Source organism: Diceros bicornis, chromosome 1 (genome assembly GCF_020826845.1).
Source record: "Diceros bicornis minor isolate mBicDic1 chromosome 1, mDicBic1.mat.cur, whole genome shotgun sequence".
NCBI lineage: Eukaryota > Metazoa > Chordata > Mammalia > Perissodactyla > Rhinocerotidae > Diceros > Diceros bicornis.
Window position 1 is genome coordinate 51294496 of NC_080740.1, and position 24904 is coordinate 51319399.

General features: G+C 52.3%; 1 protein-coding gene across 4 annotated transcripts in view; it reads right to left on the bottom strand.

Annotated features, from left to right (window-relative positions):
• ACSL6 (acyl-CoA synthetase long chain family member 6) overlaps positions 1-24904 on the bottom strand; it is a 58757-nt gene that overhangs the window by 25425 nt on the left and 8428 nt on the right. For 2 of the 4 annotated variants that reach the window (XM_058540036.1, XM_058540026.1), the window contains 9 exons: positions 15587-15807; positions 13518-13632; positions 12780-12844; positions 12410-12511; positions 11824-11923; positions 11086-11264; positions 10022-10054; positions 8569-8620; positions 91-164 (listed from right to left, as the gene is read on the bottom strand). In XM_058540036.1, coding sequence (XP_058396019.1) covers positions 91-164; positions 8569-8620; positions 10022-10054; positions 11086-11264; positions 11824-11923; positions 12410-12511; positions 12780-12844; positions 13518-13632; positions 15587-15807 — 941 coding nt within the window. Of the gene's footprint in view, positions 1-90; positions 165-8568; positions 8621-10021; positions 10055-11085; positions 11265-11823; positions 11924-12409; positions 12512-12779; positions 12845-13517; positions 13633-15586; positions 15808-21120; positions 21174-23893; positions 24000-24904 lie in introns of those variants that run through there. The other 2 variants (XM_058540043.1, XM_058540052.1) reach the window with 2 other exon arrangements.

Here is a 24904-nt window from a genome sequence, read left to right on the forward strand (position 1 = left end):
GGAAAATAAAAAGAAAACAAACACGAAAAGCCTCTGAGACCGGAGGGTGTCCTCAAGAGACACCTGCATTAGTGAGTCTACTTTATTCACCTCTGTCACTTTCAGAAAGCCTGAGAAATCAGCCACCACGTTTCCATGGGTGAGCATTGCCCCTTTTGGGTTCCCTGAAAAGAGAAAGCAAGAAGCCAAATTAATTGGAAGCTCAAGGGTCACTCCTTGAAAACAGCACCTGAGTTGGCAGTCCCAGACATCCAGGGCTGTCCAGCCAAGCCTCTGGTGGGACCTTCATCCTGTAGACATTCGGGACCTTCATCCTGTAGACATTTGAAGCCCACTATGAGGCTCCCCGCATCCTGGGATCGGAAGGCAGGTGACACAGCTGCACAGGTGGAATGCCTCGAGACCTGAGGGGTTTACTACTTGTGGCCTGCCCCTTACCCTCTCCTGCCTTCCTCAGGGAGCACAGGCTCTTGGGCCCCCAGTCTCCTCCCATACACCCAGTACCCTGTGCTGTTCTCTGGGCCTGAGCAGGTCTAGAGTCTGGAATCCAGCAGCCAAGCTGGCAGAGGACTTCCTTGCTGCATCTAGCAGGTGGGAAGGCCCCAGGCTCAGGCCGGGGTGGAGGTACAGAGTTGAAGCAGCCCCTCCCGCCTGCTTATCGGCAGAGATGGGACACAGACGATGTTGCTTTGTTTTGGCACGACCTTTCACTACTGCTTGTGAGGAAGCCTGGGACTGCCAGGACGACTCAGAGGCCAGAGACCAGGTAGAGAGAGAGGCCATCTTGGCCACTATTTCATGTCAGAGTGGATGCAACACTGCTGCTGCTGCTGGGCAGATCTGACTGGGCTCAAATCCTGACCTTGCCTCTCATAGCTAGTATAACATGGGCAAGCCATTTCTCCTCTCTCATTTTCCTTACCTATAAAATAGGGACAATGATACCAACCTCATAGGGCTTCTATATGATCTAAGGATATAATCCATGTACAAAAGATGTTAAATTAGAAGTTTCCACTGAGGCAGCAGATACAATAGCTGTGAAACTCCAAAAGCGAGAGGCCAGACCACATGCAGAATTTACCCAGAAAATATCAAATAAACCAATATGTTATCTTTGCAACCCTCATCTAGAAAGAGGTAATAAAAGGGCTAAGTGAGTAGAGATTAACAGAGTATTGTACTAAATGCCATCCAATTGTGCACTTTAAAATGGTTAATTTTATGCTATGTGAATTTCACCTCAATAAGAGAGATTGAGAATTTGTGAGAAGGATTTCTTTGGAGAGAGCTACGCTGAGTTCTATAGCCCATTAAAAGGGAAGGAATGAGGGGGCCTCTCAACCCCAACCTGAAACCCAAGCTAACCTAGACCCTAAGGGGATTGCTTCAGAGCCTGATTGTGTTCACTGCAGTGAGGGGACCCAATGAGAAAGGTAAAGAAGCCTGTAGCTGCCAAAAAATAATAAATCCCAGGGACTGGATATGGAATCTGCACAAGGAACATCAGTCTGAGGGGGTGGTGGTGGGAATGGTGGGTTAAAAAGGAATCTTGCCCAAAAGGCCAGTTTTCCAGAGCAAAGAGACCCCTCCCCCCCATTAGGGGAAAGCTATAAAGTGCACAGCAGAGGCAGAAGCTGAAGTGGAGTAGGGAGCAGACAACCAAAGCAAGGGCTCGGCCTACATCAAGAGAACTCCTGAAAGTGTCCATGAAACAAAGAGCGAGTTTTAAATGTTTGCCCCAAATCATCTCCCAACTTCCCTTTCCCACTTACTTACTCTCCCTCCCCACTTCTGCCTGGTGGGAGAGGGCAGAAACTTTCATTAGCAGACTGGAGGAGGAGGAGAAACAACAGAGGAAGAGAGGAAAGGCGGACCACATCTTCCCCACCCAGCCTGCAGCCAGCCCAAGCTGGGGAGGGGAGAAGGCACAATGAGACAGACTGACACTTGTAATTCTGAATGAAGACTGTGTTTGTGACTTACAATAACCATGGGAGTTTTTATTACCTGAGGGTGACCAGAAAAGGCATAAGATGCCTAACTTTTTATGCCAGGGCAGAAAAAATAACTACCTCCACTGAGCAAGTTTAAAGGAACAGATGGAGACAAAAATAAAGTTGCTCTCATAATTATATCCAATGAGGCCTGTTTGCTCAACTTACTGGTAACCCATTTGTCAGAGACAAGAGCATCAGTAATGGCACAATCTTTGTCTGACCAAGATGTGCGGCAGGCAGGGTTTTAACCACGTGCCAGAGCACTTACACCCATATTGCAAATCACAGAGGTGATTTTGGGGACACAGGATTTTAAAAGTTACAGTTTCTAATAGATAGATGTTAAAATATCTTCCTTTTGAAAAGAAGAAGATCCATGGGATCTCTTTTACCTCTGCTGATCCTTCTTTCATCCCAGCATCTTTCCTTAAACCCAGGCCCACATTAAGAAATTTCCCTGAGTTGTCTCCTAGATACAAATCTCAGAGTCCTTGGGCAAACAAATCATTCTGAGAGCATCACCTGGAAATTTTCACCTGTGGATTCTCAAGTTTTGGAAGTTTCTAAGGAACATCCCCAAAATACTAGGCATGAAATCAAAACCGTCACAAAATACGGTCCTGTGCTACAGAGCTTTAGATCTGCTAGACTGGCCAACTTGCTCATGCCTAATACAACCTCAGGGTGGATGGTTTGATAATCTCAAGAGAAAGTTGTCTTCATTGATGAAAAATTTCTAAAGCCTCCATTCAGTTCAGGCCCAAACACATAAAACAGTAGTAGTTATTCAATTCTGCTTAGTTAGACAAGCCCTCTCCCTTTCCAACATGATAAGAAAAGTTTACACCTTTTAGAAGCAAATGTTTTGTGTAAACAAAGCAAATTGTGTATATGAATGAAATTTTATAAACTTCTGAGTTAAAGAATTTTTAAATATTCCCAGAAATGTTCAAATTGTTTCCTCAAGTCATGTCTAGATATGGTCCCAAAGGAAAAGGAGAAGTGAACGTTGACAACAAATCCCAGGAGAAGACTGCAAGGTCCAACTTGGGAGGTGAGAGGCGAGCCTTTGGAAAGGCTCTGCTTGCTTCTCTGGTTCAGGACAAGCACTTACCTCTGGCAGCACTTCTTTTAAACATGATATGGAAAATTTTCCAAGTTGCTCACATGGAGGAACAGGCAAAGCATTCCTAGCTAGATCTATGTGCAGTGTTGCGGAATCGACATTTCCTCTGGTTCTCTCCTTTTCTGGTGCCACATCAGTGGGAGGTGCTCCCACCCAGGCCCCAACGTCTCAGCAGTATGAGACCTACTGTCCATTTCCCACCTTCTACGCATAAGCTGGTCATCCTTGTATTTCATTTTCTTTCCATCTGCTGAAGGAAAAAATTCTCCTAGTTTCAGGTTCTGCAAATGGCATTTTGGCTTCAGCTGGTGTTCCTGGGTAGGCCACCCATGGCTGATATGAGAGGTATTTCACTGGGTGAAGACCTGCCCTGGATGGACATTGACTCCAAGTGAGAGCAGCTGTGGAGTGAAGCTGCGCCTGAGGTCTCTCCTGCAGGAGTGGGAGCGGGGGTTGGGAGCAGTGCTGGGCCCTCTGGCTGGGGCCTCCTCTGGCTGCTTGTTTCCACTTTCACACAAGGTGGGTTACAAAGGATACTGGTGACATAAGTGCTCTGGAAGTTTTATAACACAGATAGAGTGTTCTCTCCCTGCTAAAGGCTCCTGTCATCTTTAGGATTGAGTCTTACTTTCATCAACCCCATATCCACCAGTTTTTAAAAAATCAGACTTGAGGGCTAGTAGGACTACAAATAATAACTATAATAGCAGCCAATTACTGAACACCCACTAATGGGGGCACTGTGATAGGTATTTCATCTATGATAGCTCAGTTATTTCTTGAAACAACCCCATGATACAGGTATTAGATGTATTCATTTAATATCCAAGGAAATTGAGGCTTAAGAGATGTTAAGAAATTCTCCTAAAGCCGCACAGCAGGAGTGCCGAGATGTAATTTTACGCCTATGATCACACAAGTCTTGAATCAAATGGTGCAAAATGAATAGGTCAAGGGAAGCATTTTCCCCAGAGAGCCTGCCTCTGAGTAGCCACAGCTGTAGGGCTGATGGGGCATGTACATGCTCAGCTAAATGACTGCAGATGACTGGGCTTTCCTGGGCACCCTCAATTGGAATAGAAGAGATGCCCCCACTCCAGTGGCCTCCACATGCTCCTCAGCCTCCCAGCCCCACTGCCACCACTAAGAACTGACCCGGCCAGCTCCCTCATGCTGAGACCCTTTCATAGGACTCCAGACATGTGACCCTCTCCAGCCTACCTTTCCTTTCATCCCTCCCTCCCAACCTGGACTCTGGTGTCCCTCAGCCACTTCAGCCACTCTCCTGCCAAGTGCTTCAGCTCCCAGGCTTCCTGTTGAGCACACAACTCTGATAACCCCACCAAGCCAATCCAGCTGCTCACCTTTTCCACTCCTCCCACACTGTGACCCCTGAGGCTCAACGGCCTCCAGTCCAGAGGGTTTCTCTTCACAGAAACTGTCACACTGTGCCCCCTTAGATTCCGGTCTACTCATGACTCCTCTCACTCTCAAGCCAGGACCCTGACTCTTCCTCCACAGAAGAGGGCTCCCCACATTTTCCTGGCCTCCCAGAAACCTCTCTTCCTCCCTTCTTCTCCCTAGCAGGGCACATCTCTTTCCTGGTACTTGGAAGTCTCCTCTCTCAAATCAAAGCTTTGGGGGCCTTGCTCCACTGAGCATCACCTCCCTCTCCTCTATCTCTAGAGGCTCCTTCTCAACTATAAGAAACACTTTCAGGTATTTCCAGGAAAACAACAAAAACTTCACCCTCCCTCAACCCCAAGTTACAAGCCACTCTTGCTGTCATTCCTTCACAGCTGATCTTTTTTTTTAATAAACTTTCCTTTGCAGCACAACATACATATGGAAAAGTGTCCAAATAAGTGTACAGCTCAATAGATTTTTTTTCAAAGTGAATTTACCCGTGCAACGAGCACCCAGATCAAGAAATAGAACATCACCAGCATTCCAGGGCCCCACTATCCTGACTCTTAAAACCATAGAACAGGGGTAGTGGTGTAGTGGTTAAGTTCGCGCACTCTACTTCGGCGGCCCGGGGTTCGCGGGTTCGGATACCGGTTGTGGAATTACACACCACTCATCAAGCCATCCTGTGGTGGCATCCCATATACAAAACAGAGGAAGATGGGCACAGATGTTAGCTCAGGGACAATCTTCCTCAAGCAAAAAGAGGAAGATTGGCAACAGATGTTAGCTCAGGACCAATCTTCCTCAACAACAAAAAATAAAACCATAGAATAGTTTATTGTGTTTTGCAATTTTATATAAAAGAATTCATACAATATTTTGTGCCTGGTTTCTTTCGCACAACATTGAGGTATAATATATTGTAGGCATACCATTCTATTGTGCACAGGCATTTGAGCTCTTTCCAGATTTTGACTATTCAAATAGTGCTGCTAAAAAATTATGGAGTGTGCCTTTTGGTGTCATGGCCAAGCTTCTTGAAAGAATTGTCCACACTTGCTGAACTGACATCCTCACCTCCCATTCACTCCTCAGTCCACCACAATCAGCCTCTGCTTCCAGTCCCCACCCCATGTTTAGCCTTTGCCAAGAGCACCAGCAGGTGTTCTCTGGCGGCATCCTATGAGTAAAACTTAGCCACCAGACAAGGCTGACAGATTCTATTCTCCTCCAGCCTCTTTGGCTGCTCCTGCTCAGCCTCCGTTTGAAACTCCTACCCCTATCATCCCTTCTCCCAGTGTTCCCAGGCCATGCTCCCAGACCTCTCTTTTCCTCACTCAACTCTCCCTTAAAGAAACAATTTCTTTCCTGCCACCAGTCCTCTGCACATGCTGTTCCCTCTGCTGAGAATGCCCTTCCCCCCCTTCTCCTTCAGCTGCCAATCCTTCAGGACTCTGCAAAATGACATGCTCTGGGAATCCTTTCTGCCCTGCTGTTCTGACCTCTTGGTGGTCAAGTGCTCCATGCACCCTGGGATGCAGACCCTCGAGGCAGTGACTGCATTGTCTTGAATTGCCTGATGACATGAGCTGTGAGCTCATGAGGGCAGGGCTGTGTCTTGTCCACCCCTGTGTCCTCAGCCCCCAACACTAGGTTTGATGCATAGTGGATGCTCAATAAATGAGCTAAATTAATGCAGCTACATAAATTGAAAGAAGAATGCTAAAAACACATAGACTGAAAAGGATATGTTTTAAAAAACCACTGTATTTTCTTCTCTGGGAAGAGAAGGTACATCTCTTAGGGAACATCTTAACTGTCATTCGTGGGGCCCAATTTCCCAAATTGGACTATATTACAACTACAAATTATCTTTTTTCAGGTGAAGTTCACATTCCAGTTTAGCTAATAGTTATTGTGAAATGAACAGCCAACCACATACCCACCCGTTAGCCATCCCTGAGTACAGACAAACCCCAAGTTCTCACCTCCTCCTAGGCCTTCTTAGCCTGACCAGGGGCTCTGAAGCATTGGCTTATTCTGGGAATCTCCACAGATGTTCCCATCACATGCCAAGAAGAAAATCTTCCCAGAATGATTCCACCAGAATCATAAGCAAAATGTCAGGTTCAGAGCATATTTTCCATCTTTCCCCATTGAAAGAACAACATGGCTCTTGATGAAGCTGGGAGCCAGGACACTCAGCATGGAAGGGAAGCTGTATTTGAGGTTGATGGTGAGGACACACATGGCTGACGCACTTGACAAGAGGCTGACTACCAGAGGCATAGCACAGGCTGACACCAAGGAAATCCAAGTGTGTCACCAGGCAGGGTGACATCCGGCAAGAGGCCTGCTCGCTCCCCCAGCTCTGCCCTGGCACCAGCCATACTTCTGGAGTGGGAGGCTTGGGCACTAAATCACAATCTGTTTCCCAGGCTCCATACATCCCGCTTCCACCACACAGAGCTTGGGCAGGAATGCTCCGCTTTCGATCGTGATTCCATAGTCTGGAAAAGCATTGGACATGAGGCCTGCTCTCTCCAGCTGGGCAACAGCACATCTCTGCATTGTGAAATTCTTTTCCAGATAGAGGGTCAGCATCTGACCAAGTGACTCGTTAAAAGCCTGAGGGTACTCTTGGACGGCGAGGGTCCAAAGCTAAAGGCCACAGTAGTGACCTGCTCCCCAACCCAGGGTGGATGGACATGTCACCAAAATTTCAAGTTTGAAACTCATGACATAAAGTAACATCAATCTGAAGGGCATTTTTGAATTCTAGGTTGGCTCTGGATGGCAGCTCCTGGAGAGTGAGGCCTGTGTCACTTCTTTTTTGATAGTGTTTAGCAGAGTGTGGTGGAAGTCCTTAAACCCACTTGAGTTAATGGCAAAAATCCACCTTAATTCAATAAAGCCGTTTACCATGATCCACTCACATGAATAGTCCTTCCTGTGAGGCTAGTCAAGCATCTGCCAAATGCCTTAGAGGCTACGTCTGTGGAAGGTGTGTGGAGCCCCAGCTCACTGCCCACCAAGAGATAACTTCAAGGTGGCCCAGTCCTCGGTCTAGAAAAAGAAGGCTGGAAACTTCTTGCCCATTCGGGGCAAGTGACTTCTCAAGTCGTCAGATGAGATGGAGAGGCAGCGATGGAAAGAGCACTGGGCTGGGAGCTGGGAGAGCAGGGCACAGTCCTCTGCTTCCACTTGCTGGTGGTATCCCCTTGGACAGTCCCCGTGCCTGCCTGCCTCACAGACTGTGCTAAGGCTCCCATGATGCAGTGAGAGGGTGAACAGGGCACTGCAGACTGCGAAGTGCTGTGCCTGTGGCCACGGTCCTCATGTGCATTCTGCCTCCCCCAGGAAGCCTTCTTTGGCTGTTCCTGCCAATGCTGATGCGTGTGCACCTCTGTCAGCACCAGGCATGGAGTGCCTTATTTCTGCTTGTTCTCTTCCTGACAGTCTTGCCCATGGCTTACCAGCCCCAGCCTGCAGAGCATCTGTGCTGCCCTTTCACACTCCAACCCATCTCCTACTTGGCACCCTTAACCACCCTCGCCACAGGTGAGAAATCTGAGACAGTGGTGGTACAGAGGCTAAGTGACTGGCTTGTAGCCCCCCAGCAAGTGCTAGAGGTGGGACTGAAATCAGGCTCTCAGATGCCAAACCCCACACTCCTTCCCCAGTCCCTGACACAAAGGCCAGGCAGGGGCAGAAGGCAGAGGGGTAAGAGTGACTTTTCACAGAGGAATGACGTGACCCAGCTGCCTAGCCCACCTCCGGCCCCAGCTCCAGGAAGTGGCAAGCCTCCACTCTGGACCTCCCAGTCCACACTGTCCATCTGCATCCAGCCACCCCTGCTGCCTTGTTCTAGGCACTGGGAGCAGCAGGGGGGACCCAACATTTGGAGTCAGGCACAGGACAAGTCTCAGCCCACCCCACAGAGGGCACCAGAGACCCCTGCAGTCACCTCACCAATGTTGCCAAGGAAGGGTGCAGGTGGCCCTGGCTGGTGATCTGGATGCCTCTGCTTACCTGTCGTGCCACTCGTGAAACACACAATGCAGAGGTCACTGGGCTTTGGGGGCTGCAGAGGTGAGAAGAGGCGTGTGTTAAAGAGACCCGGTGTGGCCAGCCAGGCCCCAAGATCCCTGGGCCCCTCCACCAGCCAGCCCCTCTGTGCACTCCCTCCATGTGTGTGCACTGTATGTGGGTGTGGGTATGTGTCGGCACATGTGTGTGCCCCTGTGTGCTGCAGTCAGCAACATGGGCAGCCAAGTCCCCAGGAAAGGGGAAAAGAAGCTGAGGAAACCTAATGGGGGCAGGGACATCAATCTGTCCCACCATCCTCACACCTAGTCCTCCTGCCTCCCCCACTGGAGTCTGAGTTGAATTCTAGATTGGATTGGGCTGCAGTGGCCACATCTAGGCCTCTAACAAAGACCTTACCTTTCTAGTGGATGTGACCCAGTTCCCTCCTTCTTTCCCACTTTCTCTCAAATGTCTGGGGTTAAGCTTGGGAACAGAAGGTATAGCTCAGGAACTGAGCTGCCCACTGTGTCACCAAGATTGTTCTGCATCAGGTCCTTGCCCTGGCACTGAGCACATAGTCCTTAAGTCATCGGGAGGAGCCCAACCACGTCTGCTTGCATGTAAAAGATGGCTTCCCAGAGGAGATGACAAGAGTTGAGATCAAAGGACAAGCAAGATGTCTCCAGATGAAGTGAGGGTGCGCATTCTGGGAGAGGAATTAGCCCGGGTACAGGCAGAGGCACAAGAGACAAGGGCATGCTGAGGGATCAAAGAGCAGTTATCTAAGGCTGGGGCACAGTGTGTGGGAGGTGGGCACACACCAAGGGCTACCCACGAAGGGCCCTGTGAAGCAGGGATGTGACTGCTCGGGCCTGTGTATGAGAAAGCCATGGGGGTGGTGAGGGGAGTGGGAAGGGCTGAGCTGGAGGAAAGGCTGGAGGCAAGAGGCCTTGTTAGCAAGCTGAAAACCCCCACATGCCCTGCCCCGGGGGAAAGGGATCCTCACTGGTGACTCGACCCCAGGCAGTATCACTTGGGGACGACACACAGAAAGGTTCACAAAGCAAAGATGAACAAAGACAGCAGATGCCACAAGGCCACTTGGCCCTGGGGTCTACTTCTGGTTCTGTCCATCCCACCCTCTGGAAAGTTCACTATGTTCAAGGGGAAAAAATAAGATTTCCCCCAAAAAAAGTTACTGGAGAACCAAGGGTGGCCAGGATTGGGTGCCCCTTTTTCTCCCTCCCAAACGTCTGATTCCTGTCGCAGGTCCTCTCTAGATCCAGATGCCACAGAAATCCTGGGTGCCCCGAGTGGGCATTTCCTGAATTGCTCATTAACATGGATATGCTGCCCTGGCCTCTCTACCCAGCCCCTGCACACAGTGAGGGGGTCTGTGAGGACAGGCCCTGCATGCTACCTTGCTCAATAAAGATCTGCTGGCAGATAAGCTTACCACAGGAATGTGATGATTCCGTTGGCCACAGTCCTGGAAGAGGAAAATACTGTTTTTAAATGTTCAAAAGTTCTCATCAATCAAAAAAAAAAAAAAATCAAAATAAACTCAGCACAGTATACCTTGCTCCTTTGCCAGGCCCAGAGTTCAGGATTCCCTGCCCAGACATGGCTCATGTGGGGACACCACCTCAGTGGCCTCTCCTCAGACACACATCCAGGCCTAGGCCACCCCACACATTACAGACAGGGGGCCTGAGGCCCAGGGAGAGCCTAGGCACTGTGCACATGCACAATGGGGGAGATGGCTTGAGGTGCCCATGGTACACCTGGACACATGCTCAGGATGGAATGGCTGGGCAGCCTGGGCTTCCCAATAAGTGGTCAGGGTTGGAGGGGCAATGAGGGTTGCTAGCATAGGTATGGCTCTAAATCCATGCAGGGGTGCAAGTGCACAGGCATTATGGCTACAGTTAGGAGCAGACAGGGAGGCAGGAGGAGAACTGGAGGGGCCTAGATCCAGTAAGGCATAGTGGGGCTCAGTTGCTATTGAGCAGGGCCTGAGGCCCTGGAGGCCAGGCTGTTCTGTGCCATTCCAGCAGGCCACAAGCTGCCACCAATCTGACATCTCTGGGGAGACCATGCACAGAAAAATTGGTTCTGCTGCCTGTTGGAGGTCTGGGACACATTGGCACAAACCTCTCTAAGACTCCTGGACCTCATGTCTACAGTCCTTAGGCTCAGACAGGCTGACAGCTGGCTGGAAATGAGGAGGCTCCAAAGGCTATGTGATGAGCTCTGGGGCAGGCTGGCACCACCATCTACCTCTTGGTGCCTATGTCACTAACTGTGCCAGCCAACTGAGCCTGTCACCTAGAGGATGCCTGTGGGCACCAACCCCACCACCCACCACTAGCCCTTGTGAAGCCTGCCCTGTCTTAACCCTGACACATCCTGACGGCCCAAGACATCCACCCTAGGGTACGAGAAGGGAGATAACCAGCAGCTCTGGCTCAGTGGCCAATCAGCTGTGGCCCAGCAAATAGCCCAGAAGCAGATCCTCACCTCCACAGTCTGCATGGACTTAATGACCACCCCGCACTCCTGCCCTCTGTCTTTCAGAGCTTCCTGGAACGGTTCCATGAGGATGATCAGCTTGAGCCCTGGAGTCTCCTGCCTCTCCACATGCTCTAGCAGAAGCACAGCCTTCTGAGGTTTATCAACGATCACGCTGCTGATGTCGGCTGCAGGGACCATCAAGGAGAGTCAGGCTGTGTAAGCACAGGCTGTGACTATGGGCAGCATGTGCTGGGTAGTGGAACCATCGGTTAGGTGTGCCAAATCTTGTGTGCAAATAAATATGTAAGACAGGCCATGTGGGCTGTGTGTTGTGTACAGAGGAAAGTGCATGGAGCCTCGGTAGAGCCAAGGGCAGAAGGTCAGGGAATCTCTTGGAGCAGATTCCAAGCACTCCTTTGTTCCAGGCTCAGCCCCCATCATCCCAGGTCTGCTTGAGATATTTACCACCCCCAGCATCTGCCCCAAGCTGCAGTAAACCACAGAGGGTTGAAAGCCTGTGTGGGAGCTGGTGCAGAGGCTCCTTCTTGGCAGCTAGGCCCTGTGGTAGGAGCCATTAGGTGGAGTCCAACTGGGGACAGCCAGACTCAGGCCAAAGTGGAAGCCCCTAGCCTTCTCTGAGAGTGGAAGCAAAGTGCTTATTAGTGTCAGATAATCAGCATAACTTGAGAGGTGGGGGTCTGGGGGTTGGCTGCCAGTGGCAGGAGGAGGCAGTGGTGGGCTCACCTGTGTTGATGATGTAGCGGATAGCCCCAGGGCCCAGGGTGTCATAGAGTGGGACCACCACCATAGAATATGTGTAGCAGGCAAGCTCCGCGATGATCCACTGTGGAGATACACGGGTCAGGGGAAGGGGAGCACAGAGCAGTTAGGAAGGCTGTACTGCCCTTAGGCCCAGGCAACCAGGGTCCTTGCTCTGGGTCCTGTGCTAAGAGGGCTCTGTTCTGGCTCTCTGCATGTGGCAAGGAATCCATGAGGCTACCCAGTTGTGCCTGTTCACCCACAGCCTTCTAGATCATGCTTGCCCCAGGGAATTCTGGGACCCTAAACAGCCCCATACCCACTTCCAGGGCTTGCATAGGCTTCTTTCTCAGGTCTTTCCTTCCCCACGGCTCAGGGAGCAGCTGTTTGTGGGGCTGGGTGGGGTGTGGATGGACCTTGGCTGGGATATCCATTCCCGACTAGGGGCAAAGCCAAGGGAGTAGGGGGTGGCATGGACCAAGGACCTCCATTTTTCCTCTTGTCCCAGGCCTTACAAAGTGGGAGCAGAGCTGTTCTATGGTACCCAAAACCAGTCAAGGCAGATGCTCACCTCTGGCCGATTTTGTGCAAAAACGCCGATAAACTGATCTGTACATGCTTTACAATTGTGCTGGAGAAGTCCGGACCCTAGAAATTCAGCCCTGTCGGCCACCTGCACACAGACACGAGGAAGTGATGGGAAAGCAAGGACTCTTCAGCAGGAGCAGGAGGCCCCCAGGTGGGATTCCTACAGGTCTGAGAGACCTCCCCGACTCCCTACCCAGGTATGCTGGAAGCCCTGCAAGGTTGCTACCAGGAGTTTGGCAGGCAGGCCAGGCAAGGAAAAAATGACCCTCTGAGACCCAGCAGGGTGCCCACAAGCCCCCAAAGTGCCAGGTCTGCGTGGGCAGACAGGGTGGGGTCTGTCCTCTGTCACTCACCTCCTGGTAGGAAAGCCACTGATAAGGCTGCTTGGGCTTTCTGAAGCCAAGACAGGGTCCATTCCCTGCAGAGAGATAAGCAGGCCTTGTGCCAGGGAGGAGGGCAGGGTGGGGGTGCCACCTGCACCTGCCTGCTGGACACCTGGATGGACATTCTATACTGTGGGGTGGTCCATGGGCCAAGTGAACTGCCCCCCAGCTGCTTAACATGCTGAGGCCCAAGAAGGGCTAAAGTACACAAGCATGGCATCTCTTTAGAGATCAGGGAGGCCCAGGAACAGAGACCGATACAGTGCCAATTCCCACCATGACCAGTGTGATCAGCCCCAAGAGGACATGGAGACCTGGGGCCTACTGGGCAGAGGTGGTAGGTTGTCTCTCTGTGACCACCTCCCTTTGCCCCATACCCTAGGTCACCTAGACATCTCAGAGGTCCAGGTTCAGACCATGGCAGCCAGTGGCCTGGCAACTGGAGGCTCACCAGGGGCTGCCAAGGAGAGCTATAGAGTATGCACTAAGGGAGGGCTTCAGGTCAGGCTGTCCTAAAGGCTGGAACAGAGCTGAGGTCAGCCTTTGGCCACATAATGCAGCTACTTCTCTGATTGGGTGGGAGGAGGGCCAAGAGTGGCTTCTTTCCTCTGAACCTGGCACCACTCTGGTGCCACGCTGGCCCACCCCCACCCTTGTACCTGCTCAACTCCTGCCACAGCCCCTCCACACCTCCACGGCCCCTCTCACCTGAGATGCTAAGCCCACGGCGGAACACCTGGTACATGGTCCTGGCGTCATCATAGTAATGGGTGAGCAGCTGAGGTCCATCCCCAATCACGGATCGCCGGGCCCCACCACTGTCCTATGAGCCAAGTACAGGCCAGAGAAGCTGGCTGAGGCAGGCAGGGGTGTCAGGAGAGGGCACCAGGGCTGTGTACAGCCTGGATGCACACCCAGGCCACATAGGTGGGGCTGGAACGTGCTCTGTCTGCACACACACGCATGGTCTATACACACCTGGAGTGTACACACACAACCTCTACACATGTTCACATACCCATGGCTTGTACACACTCAACCTGCACGCATCCACACTCAAACATAATTGGCTTACACACACAGGCCCAGTATACTGGTCTCCCCCAATATATGCACATAGCACCAACATACCAGGTCAGCATATATAAAATGTCCAGAATTTCAGTTACTGTTCATACACACCCACCGTTCGAGTTCATACACACCCACTCATACAACAGAGTGAGGAGTGTTGGCTGGAGTCAGGCTACCCCCTGGCGTCAGGATCCACCTGCCCAAGTGTTCCCCATCCCATCATCTGTTACTGCTATGCCACTTGGTTAAGAATCATTTGGCTGCCAGTCATCATTCACATAATAGTGTGAATTAGTTTGAAGACTGGATGAAGGTCCTTCCCAGGAACATACCTGCCCCTGCCACAGCCACCCTTCTACAGCACAAATTGGTCCTACTGAAAATCCAAAATAAATCCATGCTGTCCACCCCGAGGGTCCCTGCCCAGTTCATGGGGCTTTGTCCTTGCTAGCCTCTCCAGGTGAGCTGTAATTATAAGCTTACCAAAAACTAGTCTTAGTGCTTTCTCTGCGTCATCTCACCAAATCCTTACCACAACCCGAGGAAGCAGGTACTCTATTACCCACTTGGCAATTGAGGAAATTGAGGCTCAGAGAGTTAAGAAACTGACGAGGACCATACGGCTAGTAAAAGCACAGCCATCCTTCAAACCCAGGGCTGCCGGTCACCAAAGGTCATTCTGGTCACCACTCTGCTAGCCCATCTGCAGCCCCTCTCCACCACCCAGCCACCCCACACAAATCACCATGTCCTAAAGCCACCATGTGCATTATCACATACCTGTGCCTTTGCATACATGATTCCTTCTGCTGGAAAAATACCCTGAAGATCTTGGCCCTATCTCGACCTGCACCCTCTCCTACCAGACAAAACTCTGCCATGCTTACGACCGCCAGGATGCACCATCAAGAGCAAAAAGCAAGACACTGAACCATGTATGCAGCATGATATCATTTAAAAAGCGGGGGTGGATATCCACACATTTGCTCATGGACAGTTGTTAACATGGTTCTCTGGGAAGGACTGTAAGGCAAGGGGAAGAAGGTGGAAGCTTTTCAGTATACTTCCTTTTGTTGCTTTTGAACTGTGTGAATATATTATCTATTCAAAATGAATAGACTAAAGTTTAGAAAAAAGGCAATTTTTTAAAAGGCAAAATAAATTCCATAAGCTTAATAAAGAAATAAATCTCACTGGTCCTTCTAGACTTAGCCTGGAACCCCCTTGTCCAGGCTGGGCCACTGCACCTTCTTCCCCTTGGTGGATCTATCTGTGAGTCTGCATGCTCTGAGAGGGCAGGGCCCTGGGATGGGCTCAGTTCTGAGTCCCAGCTCCAGACCAGGGCTGGACACAGGGAGGGGATGGGAGGGAATTTACCTGGCAGCCCCGTGAGAACCTGCTTAGGCCTCCTACTGAGGCACCAATGAGCCAAGGCCTCCCACCCAAGAAGCAGGCAAACTAGAGGTCCAGTGCAAGGCCAAGGTCAGGCTCTGCCCAGTGTTCAGTTCCTAGGAGAGGCAGAAGGAGTATCTGGTAGGAGATGCTGCCCAAGGTCACTGCAGGGCTTATTGGCTGTCTACCAGGGAAACCGAGATTCTCTGGGCCATGTGAGGTCAAATAAGCCACAAGTTTGGCTTCTACCTTCAAGATGCCTGTCCTCTGCCCACTCCTTTCCACAGCCCGGCTGCTTCCACTCTGCTCACCTCCACTTCCTCTGACTGCATCAGGAGGTTGCATGGTGATTGCAAGGCCTTTGGTCGGTGAGTGAACCAGTAGGCGAGGATGGCAGCCAGTGCACCCATACTCACGAGGGTGGTGGCCGAGAGACTGCGGAAAAACTGGCCCAAGTCACCCAGCTCAGGCAGCCTCAGTATCTTCAGGATCTCCTGTGTCTGCATCTTCTCAAGAAGCGAGAGGATGAACTCTGCAGGAAACAAGAGTGGGGTGAGGAAGGAGACCTGATGGTAGGCTAGGGAGGAGTCCTGGGTCTGTCCTCCCACCTGTCTTGGATCACAAGTGATACACTGACATTGGCCAAGCCCTGGCCAAATACACTAGAGGGCAGGCCCTGAGCTAGTCGGGGTGTACCGTCTTCTGGTGCGACACAGCATATCTTAGAAGCTGGCTACCTGGAAGCGCTTTTCCCAGTGACAGGCCAGAACACTTAGCAGTCATACCTGACAGAGAGACATCTGGTCCAGTTTTCCTGAGAACCATACGCTGAGGCCCTGGGCCACAGCTGACAGCTGCTTCCATATCTTCCAGGGGCCAGGGCATGCTCTGACAGCTCTGGAGTTAATGCCTCCTGAGCCCCAGAACCTGGGTGCTCTGCCTCTCCTGTGTGGTCATAGCATTTGCTTATCTTTGCTCTTAGGGTGTGGAGAGGACAGAGGGACAGCAGGATGCCTAGCACAGTGCCCAAAATGAGTGGGACTAAAGGGATGCAGACTCCTGCCACTCTACCTCAAAGCTCCCAACCTGCGGCCCTGACCCTGAGAGACAGAGAAGGGAAAGGGGACAGAGCCCACACACCAGCCCTGATAGACACCTCCAGCCCTCATGATGTGAGGGCAATGACCTATCTGACAAGGGCCCAGTGAGTGACACACAGCAGGGTCCTCCCTGGCCCAAATCCTGGCCCACCATGGGCTCTCCTTGAAGAAAAGTTGGAGCCAAAGGCCTGCCAGGGCCAGAGGTGATGCTGGGGCCAACTTTCTGAGGAATAGCAGAGTTCCCAAGAGTAGCTGGAGTGGGGTCCCGGCACTGCTGCCCTGGCCCCCGACTGCTGACCACAGTGCACTGTGGCTTTGCACCACCACAGACCAAGCACCAAAAGGCACAGCCAGCCCCACTACTAACTGAGCCCTATGCTGTCCTCCCTGGGGTCCCATCAGCTAATGTCCAGGGGAAAAGGGAGGTAGCGGAGGGGAGCAGGTATTAAATGGGTGGGAAGGGAAAGGAACCAAGGCTCAGAGAGAAAGGGCTCAGAAAAGTGCTGCGTGCCCTCCTAGGGGTAACCAGCATCTCCTGTGATATCACGTATGGTGGTCAGGGTGCCATGCTTGCCCACTGCAGCCTGAGTGGACACAGTGGGCCTATCAGGGGGACACAGAGGATGTCCTGGCAGGGGGGCAGTAGGACTGTTTCTATAAAAAGCACTGTGACTGACTTGGTTCAAAGAGAGCAGACCCCAGGGGCTACCATGTCCTCCCACTGGCCACTACGTGAAGCAGTCTTGGTGAGGCAGACATACAGCCAGCTGGGCTCAGGGGTCTTTGCTTTGCCCAGGACTGAGGAAGGTAGCGAGGGCAGGCCAGGCGTTGGATGCTTTTACCCCCACTGGGGCCTTCTTGATGTCACTGCCCAGTAGGACCTGAGGCTAGAAGCACCACATGACACCTAGAGGTCTGCCAGCCTAATGAGGGCTGGGTGGGCTCCAGGCTGCCATGTGCCATTCACAGGATCCTCTTCACCAGCCCTCAACCTTTGGAAAAATGGCTGTGGTTTCCCTTCTTGGAAAACAATGAGAAACCCAAAGCAGCCACTCCGGAGTCACTGGATATGAGCCAGACAGCAATTGCTTGACCCTTGAGAGAGTAGAGATCTGCTGAAATCCCAATAAGTGGTATTTGTGCTAAATTATAACATCACCACACTAGAGATGAGGTCAGTGATGTGCAAAGTCATTGGAGAGAAAGCAAGTGACGCTCCTTGGTTGAAATCCTTTCTCCTTCACTTATAAGTTACACAAGGTTGAGTATAACCCACCCCTCTGGACCTCCACTTTCCCATCTTTAAAATGGGGACAGTGTCACTCAGGCATGTACTTGCACTGTGTCTAGCATAGTTAGAGGCATGCCAGGACTAAAGAGATGGCTAAGGGGTCTGCTTGTCAGACCAAGGAAGCTGCTCAGCCCAGGCAGGTCCAAACACTGGGCAGAGGTGGCTGGGCCCAGTCACTGTGGCCCCACAGGAGTTTATGCTCTACAGATGGCATGACAGGCTGTCTGAGTCCTGAGAACACTCATCAACCACCCACAGGCTATGGGTGCTCCCTGGGGAGCAGAGCAAGTGAGCCCCCAGCCAGCCAGATCATTCTCACTGAGTTCCTGAGCCGGAATCCCAGTTTTGCCGGCAGCCTCCTTGAGCTGGATCAGTTTTGAGGTCATCCCACAGGAACCAACCGCTCCTGGCACATTGATCAAATTAAGGTCTGCATCAGCAAAGCAGAGGCCCAGCTATGGACCCCAGTGAATTCACCAAAGGAAAACCACAAGGAAGCGGCCAGATGGCTTCCTTGAGACATTTACTTCCCTAAGCTGCAGATGGGGACACCAAGTCACAGACAGATAAATGACTCACTACATAGTGGAAAATCCCGATACAGCCACCTCTTGGGGTAGGCCCTGAGCTGACTGACGTTTCCTCTAATGGGCTGAACTGACTCAACGGGCTGAGAAGCCAAGGCCTAAGAATCTCCTGCCCAGCCCCTAAGAGTTCAGCCATATAGTCCCAAAAGATTTAGAAAGAACCCTGGAAGAATACCTCACTACCACCAATGACTGGTCCTTGGTAGTTGCTCATGGGTCCTAGGCTGAGGCAGAAAGTAGGCATTTGCTGCAATTCTGGGGTTTTCACAGAGCACAGCCCAGAATAGCCAAGACATCTATCCACTCATCTATCCACCCACACATTCGTCCACCCACCCTCCCACCCATTCACCTAGCAGACCCTCACACTCTGCCCTCACCTAGCTCAGTGTTGGGCACTGACACAAGCCAGATGTGGGCCTGCCCTCAGTCCCATGGGAGAGACACATGAGGGAGTAGGTAGTGTTGTGCAGTGTGGTTTGGTCTGTGATTAGGCATGGGGAGCCAGAGGAGATGACCAACTCAGGTAGGGAGAGTCAGAGCAGGCTTCTGGCAGGAAGTGGCACTGACGCTAAGACTGAAGGATAAAGAGGAAAGGGTACCCAAGCAGAGGGAAGCAAACACGCAAAGGCTGGAGTTGAGAGAGACCATGGAACGCTTAGTGAACTGAATATTTTATTTAGGAAATAAAGTTTTGAGACCATGAAATCTTGTCTAAGGGTCAATGCCACCAGTTTGTGAGGCTGGCCCCCTAGATGTGCCAAGCTATCAGTAGTCACCAAAGTATCACAGTCCCCAGGAGAGAGAAGAACAGAACTTGTCTAAACTTCCTGAATTCCTGGTGCCTGGGAAGCCCTTACCTACACACTGCGCTGTTTGATCCTCAAACAGCTCTATGTACTTGTTATAAGGTGGGAACATAGAGACTCCACTGAAGAAGTTACCTGCCACGTACAGGTATACAGTGAGCTAGTGGGGAAGCCAGGACTCAAGTCCCAGATGACATTCCTTGTGTTGTATCATCACCCACCCCCTGCCAACACTGGACCATCCACACCCACAACCCATGCTCTCCTTCCCAGTAGTGCTGAACCCACAGAAAACCAGCTCCAGACCTGCTCAGAGGAGCCCAGGCCCAGGTTCCAATGGGCAGAGGGCAGTACAGTACAGGGCCTGTACGTGGTGATCAGTCAGGCAGGCCAGTCACTTTTCCTTCGCCATGCATACACTATGGGTGGGCTCCCTCCTGGCCTTACACCCAGGACTCTCCATCTTCTCCCGGCTGGGTCCTTCTCCTCCAGGAAGCCCACTTGCCTAGGACAATGGAGGGTGGCGGAAAAGGGCTTGGCTGCCCCCTCCTCCTCAGGCTCCTACTTAGGTGCCCACCCCTAAGGAGGCATCTGAAGTGACTACAGCTCCTCTGGCCCTGAGGCTGGGACTACACCCCACCCTGGTTGGGCAGTGACTAGAGGGTGTCATTCTTCCAGGCTCACCCATCTTCTTAGACAGAATCAGGACTGCTCGCCTTTACCCTGAGATTCCCTTCAGACCTGGGAGCCACTGCAGGGCAGAGCTGCAAATCCAGGTCCTCTGAAGACATGGGCCTCAGAGTCAGCCTGCACCACCAAATCCTTGGCATGGGGCAGGGCAGAGCCTAGGCCTGGAGCTTGGTCTCATCTCGTTATTTCACAGGGCCTTGGCCTCCTCTGACCTCCACTACTTCTCTGTCAACCTAGGGTGGGGCTCAGTGGTCCCTGGGGTCCCAGCCATGGCTGCCTCCTTCCACGCCCCAGGAGGCTCTTCTGGTTGCAGCAGCACGGGGCATGGAGGGCGAGGTGGGGGAGCAGCACACAAGGGGATCAGTGGTGCTGATGTTGCCAAGCGAATGGCTGTGAATGTTTGTAAATATTCACCTGGCAGGAAGACCCAGCCCTCAGCATGAACTAGCCTCTTCTCCTCTGGCATATCCTATGCCTTCTTCTCCTCCAGCACAGATCAGTTCAGAATACCAAGTGGTGGCACAGGCTAGGGGAACTGGTCCCTCACCTCACCATGTCCTCTGCTGATTCAGGGCACTTCCTCTGCTGGAAGGTGGGTGGTGAGAGGCATAGCTCTCAAAACCCAGGAAGGGAGAGAATGGGAGGAGGGGGGCCCTGGTGGGAAAATATTGGCTCCAAGGTGGCAGGGTGGCAGAGGCAGAGCCCCAGGCCACAGTCCCTGTGGAGATGGCCTTGGGGCCCATTGCTCGGCTCCAAGAACCCTCCAAGCCTCCTAACCTTGTACCCTAGACCTTCACAATCCAGCTAGATAGCTCTGCAGGACTACCTCCTAAACATCTCTCAAACCTCACCACTCCTCTCCCCAACCACAGCCCCTGGCCTGGTCCAGCCACCACCAAGTGTAGTCAGACTCCAACGCCAGCCTCCTCACAGGTCTCCTTGCTCTAACCCCTGCTTACACTGATACCCAAGTTATTTTCCTGATATACAGATGTGACCATATTATGCCACTGCTCAAAAACCTTATCTGGCTCCCTACCACCTTAGGACAAAAGTCCAAACCCATCATGCTGGCACTGAGGCCCTCCATGATCTTCAGATTCTTCCCTCCCCTTAGAATCACCCCAGCTTCCCTCTGTATCAGCCTGGAGTGGGGTGGGGTTCTTGTGATGGGGTTCTGAGTCTCTGCAAACCTGAGGCCTTCAGAAATGATGGGGAAGTACAAACAAGCCACCAGATCATTAGAAAATGTCCTCAACTCCCAGTAAAGAGCTTCAAAAAGAAAATCACAACTTCTGCCAGTGCTCAAGGTCCCCAACAAACAAGCTAGGGAAAAAGCTGGAAGGGGAGTTCTGGTGCTGGACTGACCTGTGTCCAAATCCTGACTCAGACTCTTGATAGCTGTATGACCTTGGACAAGTCACTTCACCCCTCTGGGCTTCATCTGAAACAAGCTTGTGGAGAGAGTGTGCGGTGCCACGCAGGTAGTAAGAGAAACGCTCAGAAGACAGTAGTTAGCTGAAGCGATTGTTCTATCTCTTTGCCAACCACAGGGCTCAGAGACAACTAAGTACATGCATTCACACCCTACCTTTCCAGTGGGCTCTTGGCACTGGGGAGGCAGCTGAGCTGGTCCCACTAGTACCAGCCTCCTTTTATAAAGCATGTGAGGCTCAGGGAGAGAGCTTACCACATCGTGATCAAAGCACAAAAGTGGTGAAGGCCCTGCCCAAAGGCTGCCCTCCCGGGGATAGCCGATGGCAACGGCAGCCTGCTCTGAGAAGCGGGTGGTGGTGGAGGCAGTAGCAGTGGTGGCAGAGGCTCCCTGGTGGCTGTGGGAGCAGGTCTAGCAGGACCCCAGTGCAGAACAGCTCTATGAGGAGCTGCTGGCCCCTCAAGGCCCCCGCTGCCCCTCCCCCAATCTGCACACTGGGCGGGGCTGGCTCAGATCAGCTCAGAGTCAAGCAACCCAGGCTTAACCCTCATTCTGCCAGGTTGCCAGAGCCTCAGTTCATACCCCTCTGCTTCTCCCCCAACCCCTACCCTGTCTTTAGCCCTGGAGAGGAGTTTGCCAAATGGATTCCCTAAGAACAAAGCCTCTTGCCACATCCATCTGTGACACTGATTAGGGGCCAGGGCCTCAGCCTTTGGCTGGAGACCTGCAGCCAGCGTGAGTGGTGGGGGTGGTGGGAAGTATTGGGGAGGGTAGTGGAGATGCCAGATCTCTGGTGCTGAGAAAGGCCTACATCCATGTCCAGGAGATTCCGCCTCCATGCCCCACCCCCACAAGGTCACAACCAGTCTACTTGGGAGGAGGAAGGAAACTGGGTACAGTCCCAGATAAAACATCTGCTGAGAGGTGCTCTGGGTAGTGGGGACACTCCGGACTAGGATCAGGGTCAGCAGGTAGAAGATACTGGCTTATCTCCTCCTCAAAATCCCAAGGTAGCACACCAGCCTCTCCTTCATGCCTGCCCTGGGAGATATTTTTCTGGCTTGCCAGGGCATGGCCATCCTGGAGCCAGAATCCACACCCTGGCCTGTTGAAATCAAAGTTGATCTCTGAACTCCCTCAGCACTTCTGGCAGACAGACTGGGACACTGAGGTCCCAGGGCTTCCCAGGGCCTCACCCCTGCAATGTCTGTCTCCACAGGGTGAGGGGTAGGGGTGGGGATCAGGTTCGGCCTTTTTTCATTCCTACTTCCGTGACCAGCATGCAGCTGGGTACACAGTAGGCACATGGTGGCCACTGCTAGAGAGTAAAAGGCAAGTCCAGGCCACAGGACCCAGCTCACCACCTCCCAGGCCCTACCCACAACTGGGGCTTCCGACTCTGCCAGGATGGGGGCGCTGTCCATCCAAATCCATCCCACCTCCTCAGCAGCAAGACTGTTCCAGGCCACAGCCTAGTGCTCTGAGCTTACTCTTGAGCGCTGTTTGCACAACCTGCCTGGTGACTCCAGAGCCCACAGGCCTTGCAACACCTTCCCTGGGGCTGATATGGCCTCCACTGCTCACCCCATCACCTGGGGCGGGGGCGGGGGGACATGAGGAGAGTTTCCTGCCTCAGTAGCCCTCACCTGGAACTTGGCAGGAGCCTATCTTGGCCCCCAGGCCCCCACCTCCCCTAATCCATCTGGAGGAAGCCTGAAAATGCACAAATACCTGAGGACCCACCTACGGCCCACAAAGCCCCTTCTTATTCCTCCTTGGCAAGATCCTACTTTTCTCTAGATATCTTCAGAGATGTCTTTAAATAAGATGAAAAGCCTCCTTTAATGATTCTCAGGGCAGCTTCTGGAGCAGGAAATCCAGAAGCCACAACCAAGGTCCTGGTTGATGGAAAACCACACAGGGTGCCAGGGGCATGGAGCCATGGCAGCAGTTCTGCCCCAGGAAGTGTGTGGCTCAGTCACTACATTAAGAAAAGCATAAATCTCACCATCATACCTGTGTGACCCTGACCTCCAGAGATGCAAACACAGCAGTCTACATTTGGCCCGGTATCCACCTGTCCACACAGGGATTCAGGCTTGTCTCTGCTGTGAGAGAGGGGCTTTCTCTCCATCTTCCTCTTGGGTTTTAATTAGAGTCACAGAACCACAGAAAATTGGGGCAGAGATGGGTCCCAGGGCCTCCCTGTCTGAGGAATTGCCAGGTGAGACCCACTGCACATCCCCCACGGGAGACAGGCTGTGATGTGAGTTGCTAGGTTACCCGGTTACACAAGGCTCACCCGCCGAGCCTCCCCGAGGAGCCCGATTATAGCTCTGAAGGTTCATTTAAGCTTCTTGAATGTGGAAAGGCCCAACTAAGGTTGGGTGTGCTTGACCACTGCGCAGGGCCACCTGTCCCAACTAGTCCAAACTCACTGTGAACATGCCTCCCTTTAGCAATTCACTCAGTGTGGGAAGCAGCTTCCCCTGCCCTCTGCCCGCCATCCTCACACCAGCACCTCTCAAGAATCTCACTCACCCTAAGTCCTGGTTATGGAACATGGGCCCACATTCCCGACGATAGCACCGGGAAGCCAGGCTCAAACAACACTTTCAGGAACTTAAAAATACAAATAGGCTTGAGAACAGGAGCAAACTGAAACACAGTATCTTTCACAAGCTCTGAGATAAATATTGTCCTTACTATGAATCAGGCCCGACAAAGTTCTCAGAGCAAGGAGGGGCAGCAGAGGCTAAAACTGGCAGCAGTCCCTTTGGACATATTTACAGAGTACGATGACCAGGACTGACGGTGTGGATGAGCCTCAGCGTCATCGTCCTTCCTTCCCCACCAAGCCGTGGCAGAGTGGGCGGAACCCTAGGGATACTGGCGAGGGCCAGGAGCACCACATGAGCAGAGGGACAACTTCTGGCCAAGCCCCACTGTGTAGGAAGCCAAATCCTGTGGCTGCAACATGATCCTTTCCCCTCCCAGCCAGCCACGTTAGGACAGCCAGTGTCCTAGCTCAGGAGCAGTGATCCATTTCCATCACTGGCCCAATACTGCAAACCCTACAGGTTCAAGCTCAGTAAAGGGAACATGGGCTGCTCCTGGCAGTGCCACGTTCTCAGAGCTCAACTGCAGGTGACCAGGGTACAGATGGGACAGAATGTGACCTGCTCCAGCTAGGGGGAAGCTCTTTGAAGTAGGGAGGGTCCTGTTAAGATATGGTTGGAGTCATCGGGGCAAGGGGTGCAAAAGAGGGATTCACTCATCCACTTGTTCACTCAGGATCCCCTGGGGCACCCTGCTCAGGGAGAAATGCACAAAAGACAGAAGCTGAGACATGTCCTCAGTCAGGGAGGGGGAGCAAGGAGAGGATCAGAGCAGGATGGCAAGGAGTGTTTCAAGAAGGGGACAGAGTGACAGAAGTGGGTCTATAAGTCACAGGAAGAGCCTGTAAGATGTCGGGCTCTTGGAAGGAGGCAGGGGCCTGGTTGCACTGAGGACTGGGGCAGGAAGCTGAGGCTGGGAGGAGAGCATTTAACTGGAGAAGGGAAAAGATTGTGGTTGGTACTATATACATGTCTTTCACACCTTCGTAGTCACAGCCACAAGCTAATGGTGCCCACCAGCTCATGTGACCAGTACCCAGGGGTTTTAGGATACAGAAGTGCCCCAGGCAAGCTGTACCCCTCAGTCCCTACTGATGCT